The 17,909-nt window shown below is 44.2% G+C and overlaps 1 protein-coding gene across 2 annotated transcripts in view; it reads left to right on the top strand.

Moving 5' to 3' along the window:
* Positions 1-17,909, top strand: part of ADARB1 (adenosine deaminase RNA specific B1) — a 58,957-nt gene that overhangs the window by 21,823 nt on the left and 19,225 nt on the right. For both annotated transcript variants that reach the window (XM_034065523.1, XM_034065524.1), the window contains exons 3-5: positions 2,896-2,970; positions 9,925-10,856; positions 16,247-16,361. In XM_034065523.1, the coding sequence (XP_033921414.1) occupies positions 2,943-2,970; positions 9,925-10,856; positions 16,247-16,361 (1,075 nt within the window). In that variant the 5' untranslated portion in view covers positions 2,896-2,942. The remainder of the gene's footprint in view (positions 1-2,895; positions 2,971-9,924; positions 10,857-16,246; positions 16,362-17,909) is intronic.

Raw genomic sequence — 17,909 nt, forward strand, 5'->3', positions numbered from 1 at the left:
GAGCACTGCTGGCTGCTCTCAAGTGTATTTCTATATAAGGAAAGGATTAGGAAAAATGTGTTCATTCATTATATACAAAGAATAAATCCAGACTCACTCTTAAGCACATATGGTTAAACTGTGAAAGGACACATCATTAGGAAATGTGGTCAGACAGCTTGGTGTTATTTGCTTGCATCGCTTATTACTCTCACATCATATCTCTTACATATCTTATAGCTCTTCTGTCAACTGTCCTTCTTCTGGGCTATGTTAACTGATGCTCCCGAGTCTGTTTAGCATATTTATTTAAGATAATAATAATAAAAAGTATAAATTCTGTCTCATGAGTTTCAGTAATGCCACAAACAGTCTCCATTAACTTATACACATAGTGATGCAACTGGCATTCCTCTTTACCTATGCCTTTAGCTTTTTTATGCTTTTCCTCTATGCAGGAGAGACAGGATGGTCAGATGTGGGGAGGTGATGCTGAACCCCTCCTCAGAACCCAGCTCCTCAGGAGGGTTCCTCTCTGAGTCTGGGCAGCTGAGCACTGTTCCTGTGTTCTCTGCTCTGTAGTAACTCATCATTGTCCAAGCCTTCTGCCCATGAGCACAGTGATGCTGCAGAAGTCATTGGGGCCAGTTTGATGGGTACATAAAGTGATAATTATTTACAAGCCCTGTTGATTACAGTCTGCTCATTTCCTCTGGTTACACCAGAGTTGTGCTGATGCTATGCAGGGCAAATGTGGCAATGCAGCTCTAGTACTTCAGGAAGGAAAAGGTCTCTTCATACTGTGCTGCAGAAATAGTCACCAAGGCTAAAACGAATGGGAAAATAAAGCCAGGTCTGAGCCTACCTTACAAGAGCCCATTAACTTACCCTGAACTCACACGCTTGGCAAACAGAACATCTTTTTGAGTGCAGTACTTATAGAAGCATCCCACCTTTTTTCACACATACGTGCAGTGCTTGCATTTTAAACAATAAGTATGCTTTGGTGGCAGTGAATAGTTAAAAAGGTTCTTATTCATCACTTTGGTTTTGTTGTCTTTGCTGATCTGTTCAAGGGAAAGTGTATTAAGCCTTCATACTTGCTTCAGTTGTGTGGTTTGAAGCCTCAGATGTGGTTAGTAAGGACATATAGTTTAGATGGTGGACAGTATATGGTACTAGCAGGGGTTGTTTGCAAACTAGTGAGCATCCCTTTCCTAAATTCAGCACTGTGTACAGCAGGCTGGTAACACTATGGAGATGTTGGAGTTTGATTCTGGTTCCAAAATGCCTCGTTGGTCCATGCTTACTATGAAATATGTATGCATACAATGCAATAAAATCCCAGTGGTTTCATGGAAATGCATAAACTTTGGGTTTTGTAGGCCACAAAAGAGGTCACCTTTTTGTAGGCACCATTTTTATACCTCTTTGGCACACCTGTTGACTGGTGCTGGTGGTGTCTGAGCTGTGCATCTATACAGGATGGGTGCTGCTGCTTCTGTTTCTGTAGAGGAATGTTTCCTCTTCGCTGCTACACCGAAGTGTGCATAATACTGTCCATGATACACATCATAATCTGGTGGATGATAGTATTAGTATGCCCAAAGTCATAGACTTAACTGATAGTATGAGTTAATTAGGATCAGACTCAGCTTTCTCTATGGGGATAGCAAAGCAAATTTAAGCAGCTTTTATAGAGCAAATGAAAGTAGCCTGGTTAGTAAAAGTTCTGCTTGAATTTCTAATCTCTTTAAGGGAAAAAAGCTGATTTGCCTTTCCCTTCTCCATCTGCTTTAGCCAGGACAGCAACCAGGGGTGAGAGATGCCCAAGCCAGTGCTGCTGCAGTGAAACCATGGCATGTGTTGGCCTTAAAAAATGATGTATTGGGGAAACAAATGGAATGGATTGTGACATTTGAAGTACTTCCAGGTGTGATGGGGACCTAGATCAGACAGGGCTGTGATCCTGCCATCCTGCCTTGAGCTGTTGCACTGACTAGTGGCATAGGTACTCCTGCATGTATTGTGCTCACGTTGAGAGCATGCACTAGCACAATGGCTCAGACCTTCTCAGGTGGGGTCTTCTTTCCAAAGCCTCCAGCTTGGGCTGAGGAAATCTCAACAACTCATTGTCTCTAGCTCTTTATTTGTGTAGCACTCCACAGAAATCAAAGTCAAGTGCATCCTGTCCTGCTTTCCTCCCACATCCTCTGTGAAATCATTGTCTTCAAGCTGTAGCTGTTTCTTATGACTTTCTCTGGAAAATAACTCTCTTCCTTTCCCAGTTCTCTCACTCATCCCTTCTTCCTGTTGGTCATCAGTTATTGCTGGCACTTGGGTACTTGCGTTGATGTACCAGCCCCAGTGACAGTGGGTCTAGGGATGGGTGTACTGCAAGAAAAGCAATGAAATACACGTTCTGCTTGCTATGGGGTCACATCTTTCAGTCATTGATGATCATCTTGGTTTTAGGGGGGGATCTTGGCTTAGGATTTAACCAAACCAGACATTCATCAGTTTGGTGCTGGGTAAGAAGCTGCATCTGCAGTGGTCTGACTGCTTGAATTGTCTGTGTGGTGACCTGCAGAGTGGATTGGATGTTAATTTTGAGTCTAACCCCCCAAAAAACAAACAGTAGTGAGCAAAAGTAGTTCACATACTCTTTCAGATCATAAATGTTGCAGTTCCTCATACAAACCCCCAAATTCTTGCAAACCTGGTGAAATCTGCCATTCTGCAGAGTGCGTTTCAGCTGCAGAATAGGCACTTTGGGGAAATACTGTGTGAAAAGGGAACAAAACCCATGGGCAGCCCAAAGCAAAACCAGTGCCCAGGCTGCTGCTTTGAGGAGAGATTGAATACTTTGCATTGTTGGTACCTTAACGCTGAATTATCCCACTCTCTCTTTTCCAGACAGAAGCAGTCTCCGCCAGCCGAGAAACCAGCAAAAGTGTTTCACAATGGATATAGACGATGAAGAAAACATGAGTAAGATGTGTTTGTTTGCACAGTAATCACTTATGTAACCGTATCTGAAGGTGACTTTGTCTCCTGAGCACAGGGATGGCTGTGAAGAAACTCTGGAAGCACAAATTTACTTCTTCGTCTGTTTTAAACTGTGGTGTAGAAGAGTGAATCAGAGCTTTTGCCTTAAGTGTGTTTTAAATGCACACAATGATAGTCTAGTTATACCTTGTGTCTCGTATTTTAACTCCAACAACTGACTAATCAAAGAACATACTTCCCAGGTTTGAACCAGCAAGGAAAAAGAGAGGGAGAATCCCAGTAGTGCCAATGCTGAGGGTGAGGGACCAGTCAGAAGGGAGGAGTGAGGTGAAGGAGATGGAATTTAAGTGTATAAAATAATAAGGGGAAGCAGAAATGGAGGAAGGGAAAACAAAAGAAGGAGCTAGAGGAGCTTGTGTGGCTGATTATTGTTATTCAATACTGATTGTTCCAGCCCTGAATTATTGAAGTGCATTTAAGCATAGAAATAGTCAAATATAGTGATCATCTGGATGCATGCACTAGTAAAGTACTGCTAATGGTACCGTGGTATAATTAAGATAACCTGTGGAGAGAAGTGTTCTCACTAAAGTATGCAATATTTGAACTATTATTGGCTTTTTAACCCTTTTTTGATTAATAAGAGAAATGTTCCATTGCTGCTATGCTGACATGTTGTGTTTGACTGTACAAATAGGTTATACTAACAGATGTGCTTCTCTTTCCCCTACGTGACCATGGCTAACCAGCGTATCACTGGCAAAGCCCAGCAGTGTAGGGGACTTTGGAGCAGAAGAGTTGTAGTTCAGGCTGAAGGGGTTACAGAATGTTTTTATAGGGACATAAAGAAGTTAGGTTACTGTGTTTAAAAATACAAAGCCAAAAATTCAACATCACCACCCCAAACCCTAGAACTCTCCTGTTGATGAGAAAGCATCTTCTGTTCTTTGGGGGAAACAGTGAACTCAGCTGGAAGATGCTAGCTAACACTTTCTTTTCCTTGCTAGAAAAGACTTCATTACTTTAGCTATTTCTAAAAGGGGTCTCCCTAAGGAGGACTTAAAATGCAAGGGATGGAATTGAATAATTCACATAAGTGGGTTTTTTACTATAAAACATCCCCTTATCTCAATAAGGAGTGTATCAGGGCATGAACAAAAGCTCCTTTCCAAGCTGGAGAAAACATCACTTTACAGGGGTATTCTGTAAGCAAAATAATCGATTTGTGTCTGCTTTTGGGTTGGTTTTTTTAGGTGTGTCTTGGTGCATCCCTGCGGGAGCACATTCACTGAACCTTTTGTCTCACCAGCAGGCTTGGTGCATGGAACTGGGAGCCAGAGGTTTGGGACATGCATTGTTATCTCCCAACCACTGTTGTCTCCCAGAAATATGTTCTGAGTTGTCATCTGTGCCATGGTTTTGAGAAGGAGCTACAGATACCAATGGCTACTTGGATGAGCCCAGTCAATAGAAGGTGCAGGAAGACCTTCCTGCATCTCTGTGCCCACACAAACATCATGAATTTGAAATGTTAACTCATCAGATTTGAGGGGGAGAAATCAAAGGTGAAATCACTGAGTTCTTCACCTCAATTTGTGCAGAGATCCTTTAAAGAAATTAATAATTCTGTGTTTTTCTGCCTCTGAAGATTAAGAAGTTTGCTATCAAAAGCTGCCTATTAATTTGTTATTATTTTATGTAACTCCCTTTTGGGGAGGTATCATCCAGGAAAGCAAAGTCGGCATAGGCAGTATTTCTGGTCTGCAGCTGCATAAATAGAAGCCAGAATCAACTGAAATCTTGGTTCAGCTGAACTGTAAGACAGTGACAACCCCCCTGCAGCCCTGATCCAGCTCTGGGGCAGCAGCACAGGAGGGACGTGGAGCTGCTGGTGTGAGTCCAGAGGAGGCCATGGAGCTCTGCTGTCCCATCCCTGGCAGTGCTCAGGCCAGGTTGGACACAGGGGCTTGGAGCAGCTGCTCCAGTGGAAGGGGTCCCTGCCTGTGGCAGGGGTTGGAGCTGGATGGGCTTTAAGGTCCCTTCCAACCCAAACCCTTCTATGATTCCATGATTCTACTTTAATATCCTGGATAAAAAGCAGTGTGTCAGACTTCAGTTTTTAAGGTCTTCCTCCTGTATCCTTTGAACATAGAGAAGATGTTACAAGAGATTTGGGAAAGATGTTTTTTTAGAATGCTTTGATTTGGTTTTCTGTTGCTTTGCATGGAGTTCATGTCTGCAGCACTCTGAACACGCCAGGAGCTTGTGCCAGAAGCCATCTGTCTATGATCTCAGTGTCAAATCACTAGAAATAACTGTTTTGCCAGGTGTAAATTCATACTGTGGCCTATCCTTATTGATTATTACAGGCAAGGGAGCAGTGGGGCACTTTGGAGGACGTTTGGGCCACTAGCATGTGGCTGTCCTGACCTTTCTCTGCCATCATTTCCCACCTTTTCCTAAAAGGATGCTTAGAAGAGATCAAATGGGGTATTTTTCTGCCTGTTGTTTATGCAAAAATGACTCAATTTGGAGTTTCCCCAGGCAGTAAATGAGAGCAGCAGTATAAGGGGTAGGTGGAAACATCTTTCAGTTCAGCTAAGAGTAATCTCCATCTAATTAAGTGTGCTCCAGATCAGACAAGCAGGGAGAGTGTTGTCTCTCAGCAAGCAGGTAAGTTCCCCCATGGATAAACCATCTCAATTAGACAGTGTTTAATTACAGGGAGTAAACCCAGAAATAACCCAATGTGCTCTGATGGAAGATTGCATTCTTTAGGGGCATGAAAACTTCCTGTGCCCCTTTCCTTCTTGAAGGCTCTCAGGTTTGTCAGCCTCTCAAACAAGATTACAGGGTCAGGACTTTACTTCCACTGACGTTGTTGTGCTGGGATCCTGTCAGCTATGATTTTCACTAAGGCTTCTTCCCCAGACATCAGTCAGACTGTTTTGAGTGACTGGAAGATAAGCCAGTCTTACGAAAAATGCCTTATTCTTCAATTAGGGGTAGTGTTAACGTTTAAGAATACAGGATCCCATTATCAAGTGTTAGTATCTGTGTTAGTGTTGAAGTGCCGAACACACAACAGCCACAGTGGACCTCAGAGGGCTCTCTAAAGCATTCACTCCTTGAAAACTTCCTTAAAGACTGGAAAACACATAGACCTGACAGTACATTTCAAACCTAGGATGAGGCTGGTTTTAAACCTGGTTTAGGGTAGGTGAGGAGATCCACCAAGACCATGTAACCTTTCTGAGGCCAGATGTATGATGTTAACATATGGTCACTTGTCAACTCCAATAGAAGTTCAAGATAAAAGGAAAAGAGGTAATGAAGAGCAGACATATTACATATTTTATACTTCAGATGGGAATTTCTTTTCTCCTGCCAGCTCTCTCCTCTGCTTTATCCTGTCCAAGAGTGTTTTAATGTTCACATTTCTCATTTTCCTGTCTTTAGCTGCGATGCTGGCAGCACCAAGCTTAACACTGGTCTCCGAATCAGACCAATGGACTTCAAAATGATCTAAACTGGCTTTTAGAACACGTAAGGTGTGGTGGTCTACATCTGCCATGACCTCTGCTTTACAGCAACCTCATTTTGCCCCTTTTGAGTACTGATGCTCTCAGCTTGAGCTATGACGGGGTCCTGAATCAGCCAAAGCTTTCAGGGGATGAAGATGCCTTCCTTCACGCTCCTTGCAATGAGTAAGAGACTCCCCAAAGTCTTGTGGTCTCTAAACCAGCATATTACCACAATGAAGAACACTGCAGAGTAGAGCATGAAGAGTAAAGGTACAGAGCATCCAGCAGTGGGTCTGCTGAGAAGAGGATGACTTCAGGACAAGGCCTCCAGTGTAGAGAAGGGATGACAAGGTTGGAGACCGCTGTAGAATCATGTGCAGGACAGGTTATTTAATATTAGAATCATCAAACTGACAAAACAACAAAGAAAACCCAATAAATGCATTAAGTGAGACTAGAAGGTGGGGGTTCAAAGCCAGCAATGGGAGATATTTTCATGCAATGTGTAATGTGTTGCCTGGGATAGTATGGATACGAAGGGGTTTGTGGGGTCTTGAGAAGTAGGTAGACAAATCTCTGGGGGAGAAAAGCCCATATGTGGCTCCCTGCCTTGCTCTCTGAGGCAATCCAGAGCTGTGGCTTGTCCTGGGGAAGGGCTGCTGTGGCCTTGCTCTGCTTTGCTACCCTCTCTTAGGGACTGCTGGTGGTCCTGTCACAGGCAAGGATGAGCTACTAGGGCTGCTCTTAGCTTCTCTAACAAGGTGAGATGCCTGGGGAAAGGGAGAGCTGTTTCTGGACAGCAGAGAGAGGCTGGGCTGGAGGAGTGACTCCATGCCTGAATATGGACAAGATTAAAGGAGATGGCTCCTCTAACATTGTGGTGATAGCTGATCTTCTGGTTTTGACTAATCTGTTGGATCTTCTCCAGCCCTAAAGACCTGACTGCTGCTGGGCAGGACAGGCTAAAGGAAAGGTCCAAAAGCACATCTTCACTCTCAGCCTGCAATGGAGTTTCTCTTCCTTGCAGCCCAGTGGCTCTGTGGGTTGAAACAAACCCAGGTCCTGGTTCTCACAGAAAGTCTTTTCCTTCCCATCACATGCAAGGCTTGGATTTGGATCACCTGCATGATACAGAAACTTGCTCACCTTCACGGTCTCCACTTTGACTTGGGCTCATAGCTCCCTACTTGCTTTCTCTCCTAGTTTCTCCCACCCTGCAGGTTCTCAAAGCTCACAAGCCTGGTAGCTCTCAGGCAAGGAGTAGTTTTCTTCCCTTCTTTCATATTGAGACCAGGTAAGCGTGCAAGTTTCTTTCTTGCTTCCTACAAGTCCCCTCTCCCTGTCAGGGCATCATTTCCCCTACCTGTGTCAGGAGATGGATTAAGGAGCTCCTCCAGCTGCTGTACTTCCATTAAAGAGTTCAGGGGGGGTGGTTATGGGGTTTTCTTAACATTCAGCTGGAGGTGTTTAACTCATGTTTTCCTCTTACGGTTTCCACTTGTAGGAGTGTTTGTATAAAAAGAAAGATAAACCCAGATTTAGTGTTAACTAAATGACTTCTGTTTAGTCTAAAAGTCATATTGGTTGATAGCGCTAGTTCCCACGAGTAAGTGCAATGTGCCACAAATGGTAGTTTTGATTTGATTTTTGGAGATGAGAGCTTCAGATAAGAAACTCACTACAAGGAAAATATAAAATGTCACTCTATTATCCTTAGATTCCTTCACCACATATATATATGTGTATATATAAAGAATATATAGATTTGAACACTGTGTATTGACAGTCATGGCCCTCTAGGACGCATTCTGCAGGCAATATAATTTGTGGATGAATGTTACAAGAGATACTAATTAAATTCAGCAGTTTTCTAGCAATGAAATGCTTCAGAATATTGAGTGTTGTGTTCTTTAACCGACTGGAATTCATCGTTCAGTACTGTGCCATTTGTTGTGCTGTTGTGATTTAACAAGATGCGTTCCTGCGTTGGCTTTTTCTTTTGATCTCTTTCTTCTTCTTCTCCTTCTTTTCTCTTCGAGCACCGAAAGGAGTAACCTATCGAGCTTTTGCTGGAGGATGTTATAAATGAAAATTTAGTAACCATTCCATCAGCTTTGTAACCTGGGTGAAGTGATGTGTGCATGGTAGGGGCTTCATAGGGAGGGCTTCAAGTGCGGCTGCAATTTGTCGCTGTGAATGAGAGCTTCCACTTGAGTTGGCTCTCATCTCAATTCATACTTAGCATCCAGTTACAGTGTAGAGGTAATAGAAAGAGTCTGAAGGTTTGGAACAGAAGAGTTGGAAATATTTGACCTACTAAATTTGCCTTTTCATTCACAAGTGCCAACTTAAAGCACAAATAATGAATCTCCCTATTTTCCTTAACAGGGTGAAAACAAGGTCCTTGCAGTTCTAGCAGCTAGAATTCTTTAAACATATGTCTGACATACAACACCACCAACGTTCTGCTTTAGAAAATAGTTCATTAAGTTAATATTACAATCCCAGCCTACAATAAAATATCACTGGGATTGCTCCGCTTTCGTTGCTTGTGTTGTATTCTGTGTGGTCTTAGGAGAGGATCCTTAGCACGGTGTTTGTAGCTGTGGCAGCAGCCTTCTTCCTTTGCAAGGAAGAACAAAATAGCTCGTAAATGACAAATACAAGGCTTCTTAATAAAAGGCTGTATGGAAATACATAAAGTAATATATATATATATATAAAGTAATATATAAAGTAACCTTGTGGTGATGCTGGCACAGTGGGTGGCTGACATTCCTGAGCAAATGGGGGTGAGGTGAAATGAACATCTAGGCAAGGTGTAAAACCACTTAAGGTTGGAAAATACAGAGTAGCTAAGGAGAACCCAAAGCAATCAAACACTTTCCAGCCATGGTGCCTACCAAAGAGCTGCCTGGTTCTTCATGGCTGGGGTTTTATTTATGGCATTTCTCAATTTGAGCAACTAAAATCACTGAGAAAAAATGTGCCATGAATAAAATCTGGATAAAGTAAAACTAAATATCTATCTCCTGGCCTTAAGCATTCAATTTCTATACTAGAGGTTGTTTTATAGGCGAATGCTACTATTTCTGGTTTAAAGCACTCTTCAGGCCAAACACAACTTGTCAGTGAAGGTTTTGTTCCAGCATGCTTTAAATGCAGGACACCAACAAAGCAGCTGCAGTGCTTTTTGCTATCTGATCATATCAAACATGCAGTTTGAGACTCAATCTTGAGTGTGTTATTTCTCGAGTTACCAACGTGTTCTTGCGTTGTGCCCGTGTCTGATCGTGTTGCAAAGCACACATCACTTAACCAGTTACAAAGAGAGATAAAGGAATCTATAAATTTTGCATTTACAAGATCCTGCACCGAAGGCATTGTAAGTTACTCTTTCTGGGCACCACAGGTTCGAGCAGCACCGACGTTAAAGAGAACCGCAACGTGGACAACGTTCCCCCCAAGGAGGGCAGTGGGCAAGGTGCCGGGGAGGGGACACAGCTCTCCAACGGTGGTGGCAGCAGCAGCAGGAAGCGTCCTTTGGAGGAGGGCAACAATGGCCACTCCAAATTCCGCCTGAAGAAGAGGAAGAAAACACCCGGCCCCATTCTACCAAAGAACGCCCTGATGCAACTGAATGAGATTAAACCCGGTTTACAGTACAAACTCCTCTCCCAGACCGGCCCGGTTCATGCCCCCATGTTCGTGATGGCGGTTGAAGTCAATGGGCAGGTGTTTGAGGGGTCTGGCCCAACAAAGAAGAAGGCCAAGCTTCACGCTGCCGAAAAGGCTCTCCGCTCTTTTGTCCAGTTCCCAAACGCTTCGGAAGCCCACCTGGCAATGGGGAGGACTCTGTCGGTCAACACGGATTTCACCTCCGACCAAGCGGACTTCCCCGACACCCTTTTCAATGGGTTCGAAACGCCAATCCCTTCCGATGCTTCCTTTTACCTGGGGTCCAACGGGGACGGGTCCTTTGGCTCTAGCGGGGACTATGGTTTGCCATCGTCTGCCGTAGCCAGCAGCCTTTCCCAGTCGCCTCTCCCAGCACCATCACCTTACCCCTCGGCCAGTGGGAAGAACCCTGTCATGATCCTGAATGAGCTGCGGCCGGGGCTGAAGTATGAGTTCCTCTCGGAAAGTGGGGAGAGCCATGCCAAGAACTTTGTGATGGCCGTAGCAGTGGATGGGCAGACGTTTGAAGGCTCAGGAAGGAATAAAAAGCTGGCCAAAGCTCGTGCTGCTCAGTCAGCCCTCGCATCCTTGTTTAACATGCAGCTGGACCAGACCCCATCTCGACAGCCCATTCCTAGCGAAGGGCTCCAGTTACACTTGCCACAGGTGAGAAGCCCTTTGGGTTTTGTTGATGTCTTTGGGTAATGGCCAAGAGTGGCTAAGTCATGAGTATTGAGTCAGCTTGAATGGCGTTTTTGCTGTTTATTCTGCTTCTGTAGATGTGTGGGCATGTGTCTGCATGTATCTATAGACACATCTATATACATATATATACCCACACATCCATATATATGTTATACATATATATATATACATACACCTCCTATATGAAGACAGGCTGAGAAAATTGGGGCTGTTCTTCCTGAAGAAGAGAAGGTTGTGTGGAGACCTCAGAGCAGCTTCCAGTGTCTGAAGGGGGCTACAAGGATGCTGGAAAGGGGCTCTTCATCAGGGACTGTAGCGATAGGACAAGGGATGATGGGTTCAGACTGAAACAGGGGAAGTTTAGGTTGGATATAAGGAAGAAGTTATTCCCTGTGAGGGTGCTGAGGCGCTGGCACAGGGTGCCCAGAGAAGCTGTGGCTGCCCCATCCCTGGCAGTGCTCAAGGCCATGTTGGACACAGGGGCTTGGAGCAACCTTGCTTAGCGGAAGGTGTCTCTGCCCATGGCAGAGGGTTGGAACTGAAGGAGCTTTAATGTCCTTTCCAACCCAAACTATTCTGTGATTCTATGTATGTATATATTAGGTGATTTATCTACTTATGACGTCTGACAGTTGAATGAACTGTTTGTATTCTGTGGGGACAAAGAGGAGACTTTATTGCTGATGCTTTCAGCCTTGATCATGTCACATAAGAGAGCACCAAGCCCAGTGCAATGCTAGCTTGGATTATAGTTTGTGCTGGGGAAAGCGTGAATCACATCTTGCTCATCTTGGGCATCAGGGCTTTGAAGGAGTTCAAGTCAGAAATGCTGCTTTGGGTAAAACTATTGCTTGATACAACAGTTTTTAGGAGAGAAGAAAATCATTCTCTTGTGCAAACTGAAGTTGTTGGCATGAACAAAGGTGAATAATGGAAGTCAAGGACAGATTAAGTGAGGCCACATGTTTTCAGGCTCTAAATAAATGACACCATTTGCAGTGCGTGTATCCAAGACTCATGGTTAAGTAGTTGTCATCTAAGGGATCGTGCTCTAACCTTGTTAGTTAATATCTAAGTTACCTAGGCAAGTAAATATTGATGAGAAATAGTTTAAATCAAATAATTGCTGTGCTAGGGAAGGTACCAAACATCCCAGACATTTAAAGGAGCTAGAATGGAGTAAGTTTCATTTATTATTTGCTTGCTTGTCTTTCTCCCTATCGAACTATAGTAATGTTTGTTCAGCTGCCCTCTTTCTCCTTGTCTCTTGGGTCTTTCTGATGATATTATATGCCTGTCTAAATTCAAATACTCGCCTTTGACTTTTGTAACATTATGTGTATTTATTATGAGAATGTCAAGGCTTTGACCTTTTCTATCTCAACAACCATGGGTTTAGATTTCATGGAAGCAGCGAGGTACTGATCTGATTTGATAATGTGGGGTTGAAGAGTGTTGTGACTATTTAAAGTATGTTCTTTTCTCAGAACGCATGGGCCACATGCATAATTTAGGAATTCCTAAGCATCCCTGGATGCTTTCTTTTTTAATAGTGCCAAATGAATGCATTATTGATGGATGCTTCCTTCATTTGCGAATCTAGGATCATGCTATTTCAGGTAGTCACGATTTCTCCAGTAGATCCAGCCATTCCAGCCTGCATTCTCTGCTGTGCCTTGGAAGGCAGATTTGGCCCCAGACCCCTAAAAAACTCACTGCCAGTAATTTATGTGTTATTGGTTCTTGAATCAGTAAAACAGTGAAATTGGAGCGAGAATAGAGAAGGGGAAAGAGCAGATGGTGAGACCTGACACAGGAGTCATTCTAAGAAGGTAAAGTTGTTTCTCTGCCTTGTGTACAATAGCTTAAACTGCCTCTTCTCTCACAGGGATTTCCATGGACTGCTGTCAGTGTTGGGGTTTTGAGCTCCGTGCTATTGCCAGTGTTTGACTGAGTCCCAGGTAGAGCTTATGGGATGCTCAAGGCATTTGAGCCTCGGGTACAGTTCTCAGTAACAAAAAAGCAACACATGCAAGCACAAATCCCATTTTTTCCCAGCTCTCCTGCATTGACTTTGATACCCAGATTGTGTACAATGAGGCACACCCAGGGATACTTGTGTTTCACCTCTCATAGGTGTGTACTGATAAAGGCTGCTCCAGTGTGGAGGAGAACCCAGTGGACTTTACGAGTAAAGCCAGCAATACACTGGGTGGGAAGGCTGCTGGTACTGCCTCGTGCAGACCCGATTCCAAGTCAGGTATTTATTGGGAGGCTTTTGAGGAGCTTGTCATCAGGATGTTCTCATCCTTCCTGCAGTTCACTGGGTTGGATCACACTGCTTTTAAGTATAATTAGCTGTCAAGCTACTGGAATGATATTGATATGAGGTCTGGTATGTATTAGTCACATTAGTCACAGACTGGTTTGGGTTGGAAAGGACCTTAAGGTCATGTAGTTCCCACCCACCTTCCACCAGACCATGTTGCCCAAGGCTTTGTCCAACCTGGCCATAATTAATGATTAATAAGGGTTATATTAAGGGTTATTATTAATTACTAATAAGGTGTTTAAATATGTATAGCGTTTTCAGATTTATATGTCTATAGATCTGAAGGATTTCTATTTATAATATATATATCTATGTATATTTAAATCCAAATAATAAATGTTTAGTGCAAATAATAGAAGTGGAAGGTGTCCCTGCCCATGGCAGCAGGTTGGAACTAGATGAGCTTTGAGGTCCTTTCCAACCCAAACCAGCCTGATTGTACAATACAGTGTGGTTGTGCTGATGGAGATGTTGGAATTGACTGCCTGGGTTGCAGGTTCAGAACTTGCCTGTAGCTGATGTGTTACTTTGTGGTGCCTCATGAGAGAAATCAGTAGAACAGAGTTGAGAGGAGAGATGGTTCCTGCTCCATTGGTGGTGGTGAGTATCTGCTGAAATGCATCAGTGATCCCACACCTCCTGACACCTGCCAGAGCTCTGAAGAGGATGGGATGCAAGCTCCCAGATGGTACAGAAGGGCACCTGACATCAGGAATCAGTTTATATAAAATGGGCATAGGTGTAACTTGATGGTCTGCAGAGTTGGTTATTGAGGTACTGATCCCATGGTTTAATACTTTTAAAACCAATCTGTGCAAAGCAAGCTGCCTGTGGCTCCACCACACGGGTCATCACCAGCATGCATCTGGAGTGGTCTCTGTGGCCTACCAAGGTCTTCCTTCCGCTCCAGACAGACCTGGACCTCATCAGCTTCAGAATCTTCTAAAACATGGATAGTCTGTGGGGTCCTACATCATTGCTGCAAGATATGTATTAACCAAACTCAGTCTGTGGATTCACTGGGACTTCATCAGAGAAAGGAGAAGTGCACCCAAAGTAGCTTTGAGCACACGTGCCTAAATGAGCAGAGTGTCAGCTATTTTAGGTCTTTCCTTTCTGGCATTACCCAACTTTGAATAATGATGTAATGCAGCAGTGGGGGTAGAGGAGCTGCGTGTTAGATATTAGGGAAGGTGAGACACGAGCTCCTTCGCTGTTCCAATTAATGTTTATTTATGTGAAAGGGAATCGAGTCAGAATGAGAAGTTAAAGATCCCTACCCAAGCCAGTCAGTGCTTTGCACTTGATGTGAAGACAGCTTCAAGTCCTTGGTTTTGAGATGGGAACAGCAAGGACATCATTTGAGGCCAGAAAGTCTCATTGCTGATGCTGCAGTGGTGTATTTGTAGCCTGCCTTATTCCCATCTCTTCCATGTTCTGAAGGACTCTTAACTATGTTAATGTAATGGGGAGAAAAGGGTAATGCTTCTAATGTGAGCATGCTTATAAAAGACTAAAACATTTAATGATGTTTATTCCTCACCACCCCTCTGTTGTCAGAGAAAAAGAGAAGTCTTTACTATGTCTGCCTGTTTTCTGGCAGTGATTTTCTTCCTCCTGCCCCTGCAGCTCCTCCTGTGTTGTTTGAATCTCTAGTGGTCGTCGTGTCTCGCTTGAGTTGGGTTTAGTCCTTTCTTATCAGCCTCCCCAGTGTCTGCCTTTGTGTTCATTCAAGCGGTTCTTGGTTTCCTTGCCAGCAGCTGAGTTCCACGCTGCTTGAGCTGCAGCAGCCCCATCCCATCCTTCTGTGCCAGCTTACGTCTTCCCAGAGGGACTCACTGTGTTGTCACTTGTATCTGAGCACCACTGTTTCCTATGTGGAAAAAATGATCATTTTGGTAAAAGCTAATGTGTCCACCTTGTATGCACTTTCAGTTCTCACTGCTTGATGAGAACCTATTGAAGGCAGCCCTGGTTCCCCCAGGGAATGGGCGATCGTGTGGTGTAGGTCAGCCTCCGCTTGGCTGGGTAGGTTGAGGATCTGTGTAGTGATTTACCCATGTTTGGTGACCTGGAAAGATCACAGAATCACAAAGTGATTCCATCTAGCATGTAACTTGCCTTCCTCAGCAGCTCCCTTGGTAACAACCAGCTGTGCTAGCATGGATTGCGGTGGGCTTCGGTTTCTTTTCAGGTGAAAACTCAAGGATTTGAGGTTTGACTCATCTTTAGCTACTATGGTTCCAGCTTGCTTAAAAACAACGGGTAAGGTGAGCTGCAGTGTTGAACTGAACCATTGTTCAATGAGAGCAGGACCGGTGTTTTCAAGTGTTCCTTACTATTAGAAGTTAGCCCCTCTACAGCCTGACCCACATTGCTTGCAAGATACAAGACTGTGGCTGCTGTAGTTCAAGTTTTCCTGAAGGTGAAAGAGATAAACCCTTCCTCATACTGAGATAGCTTATTTGGGGTTATATGATGACATTTTCTATTCCTAGATTTATATATGTCTTGTAAAATGTTAACCCAGTGTGGAAAACAGACTTGTTCCCATTTGTATAGCAGGTAATGAATCTGATGGTTGTCCAGGGTTTGCAAGGTTGGGTTAAGGAGCCTGGGTTTTGCACTTCAAACTTCCTGTCAGGTCAAATGTTGAGGAAACTGAAATGATGCATGTTGAGGTTTGAGCATGAAAGCAGAGACTTATCTGTCTGTCCAGTTGTTCTCCTCAGCCTCAAATGTTCATGACAATATGAGCATTAGGTACTTTGATGCTTGGCTTAGGGCTGTCTGACCCTGTTTTAATCGATGCGGAAGAGCTACGAGTGCTCAGGATGCCTGAAAGTCACATCCATGACGTCCTGCTGATGCCTCCGTGTTGTTTTCAAAGCCAACAAGAAAAACTCCTTTGGTTTCTTGTATCATATCAATGACAAGTGCAAATCTATGACCTAACGCTGCTGTGAGGTTTATGGTATTTATGTAACTGTCTAATGTGCGTTTCTGTGTGATCCCACAGGTTTTAGCTGACGCTGTTGCACGCTTGGTTGTAGATAAATTCAGTGATCTGACGGAAAATTTCACGTCTCCACATGCACGGAGAAAAGTCCTTGCTGGAATTGTCATGACAACAGGTAAAGAAAAGGTCCCATTTTACTTGCTTAAATAAGAGAGTTCTGTTTGCATCCTAGGAAACTCCCAGTTTTCCAGTCAACCAGTCCTGAAATACATTTTCCCAGTTTAATCCTCTAGGTGCACTAAATAGAGCAATTAAATCTTAGCTGAAGTTAATTACAGGAAGATCAGATCTACAAACACTATCTTATGCCTGATTCAGACACGTAAGATAACTTATGGTCTATGCAATACATGCATCTTTTAAGACCTGAGAGTAAATCTAAGATGAATTGTACTGCAGTGGTCACAAAGATGATATTTGTGGGTTTTGGCATCTCAAGTAAGAAATGATGCTTGCTTCCTAAGGTTTTTAGGTTTTGCACTTTGTTCGAGTTATTCTTGCTCTGTTTTATTCTTAGTACTTTCTGTCTCAGTCATTTTAGTCAAAACATCTGAAAAAGCAGCTTATGTTTTGGCAGCTGACACCATCATGCATGTACAAGCAGTAGGAATGTTGTAGTTCTGACTGCAGGCGTGAGATCTGCCAGTGAAGTTCTGCCTGAAGCTGATCTGCGACCACCCGGCTGCTGAATGTTCCTCACACTAAGATTGCTCCTGTTCTTCAGTCCATCTGAAGCCTTTCCTGACCATTCATTTTGGGCCCATCATGAAATGTCATTGAATCCCAGCCTGGTTTGGGTTGGAAGGGACCTTAAAGCTCCTCCAGCTCCAACCCCTGCCACAGGCAGGGACCCCTTCCACTGGAGCAGCTGCTCCAAGCCCCTGTGTCCAACCTGGCCTTGAGCACTGCCAGGGATGGGGCAGCCACAGCTTCTCTGGGCACCCTGTGCCAGCGCCTCAGCACCCTCACAGGGAACAGCTTCTGCCTAAGAGCTCAGCTCAGTCTCCCCTGTTCTGGCAGGTTCAAGCCATTCCCCTTGGCCTGTCCCTACATCCCTTGTCCCAAGCCCCTCTCCAGGTTTTCTGCAGCCCCTTTAAGCACTGGGAGCTGCTAAGGTCACTGGAGCTCCTAAGGTCTCAGCCTGTTCCAATTAGTTGTGTGAGTCAGATGGATAGTGATAACTGTATAGCCTTCCCATGCTGATTTGGGCAATACCAGCCCTTTCCTCCTTCAGGGATGTTTGTAGGGGCCTCCTCCAGAGCAGAGAAATCTGAGGGTGCTGGTTAGGGTAGATAACCCTATCATCATAAGTCATCAGGTGAGCTGATCCTGGCCAGCAGTCAAACCACCAGTCTCTGCTTGCTGCTCTCTCCTGGGGCATGGAGAGTAAAGGTGAGCAGGGCAAGAAGACTCATGGGTGGACAAACACTGTAACCTCCAGCATAGAATCATAGAATCATCCAGGTTGGAGAAGACCTTTAAGCTCATCCAGTCCAACCATTCCCCATCATTGTCAAGGCCACCACTAACCCATGGCACTGAGGGCCTTGTGTACATGATGTGTGAACACTTCCGGGGATGGTGACTCCACCACTGCCCTGGGACATCCTCTCTTCCTTTCCCTGGGCTCCTGTTTATTCTATAGTATGGAATGCTTTGATAC

Source organism: Melopsittacus undulatus, chromosome 8, assembly GCF_012275295.1.
Source record: "Melopsittacus undulatus isolate bMelUnd1 chromosome 8, bMelUnd1.mat.Z, whole genome shotgun sequence".
NCBI lineage: Eukaryota > Metazoa > Chordata > Aves > Psittaciformes > Psittaculidae > Melopsittacus > Melopsittacus undulatus.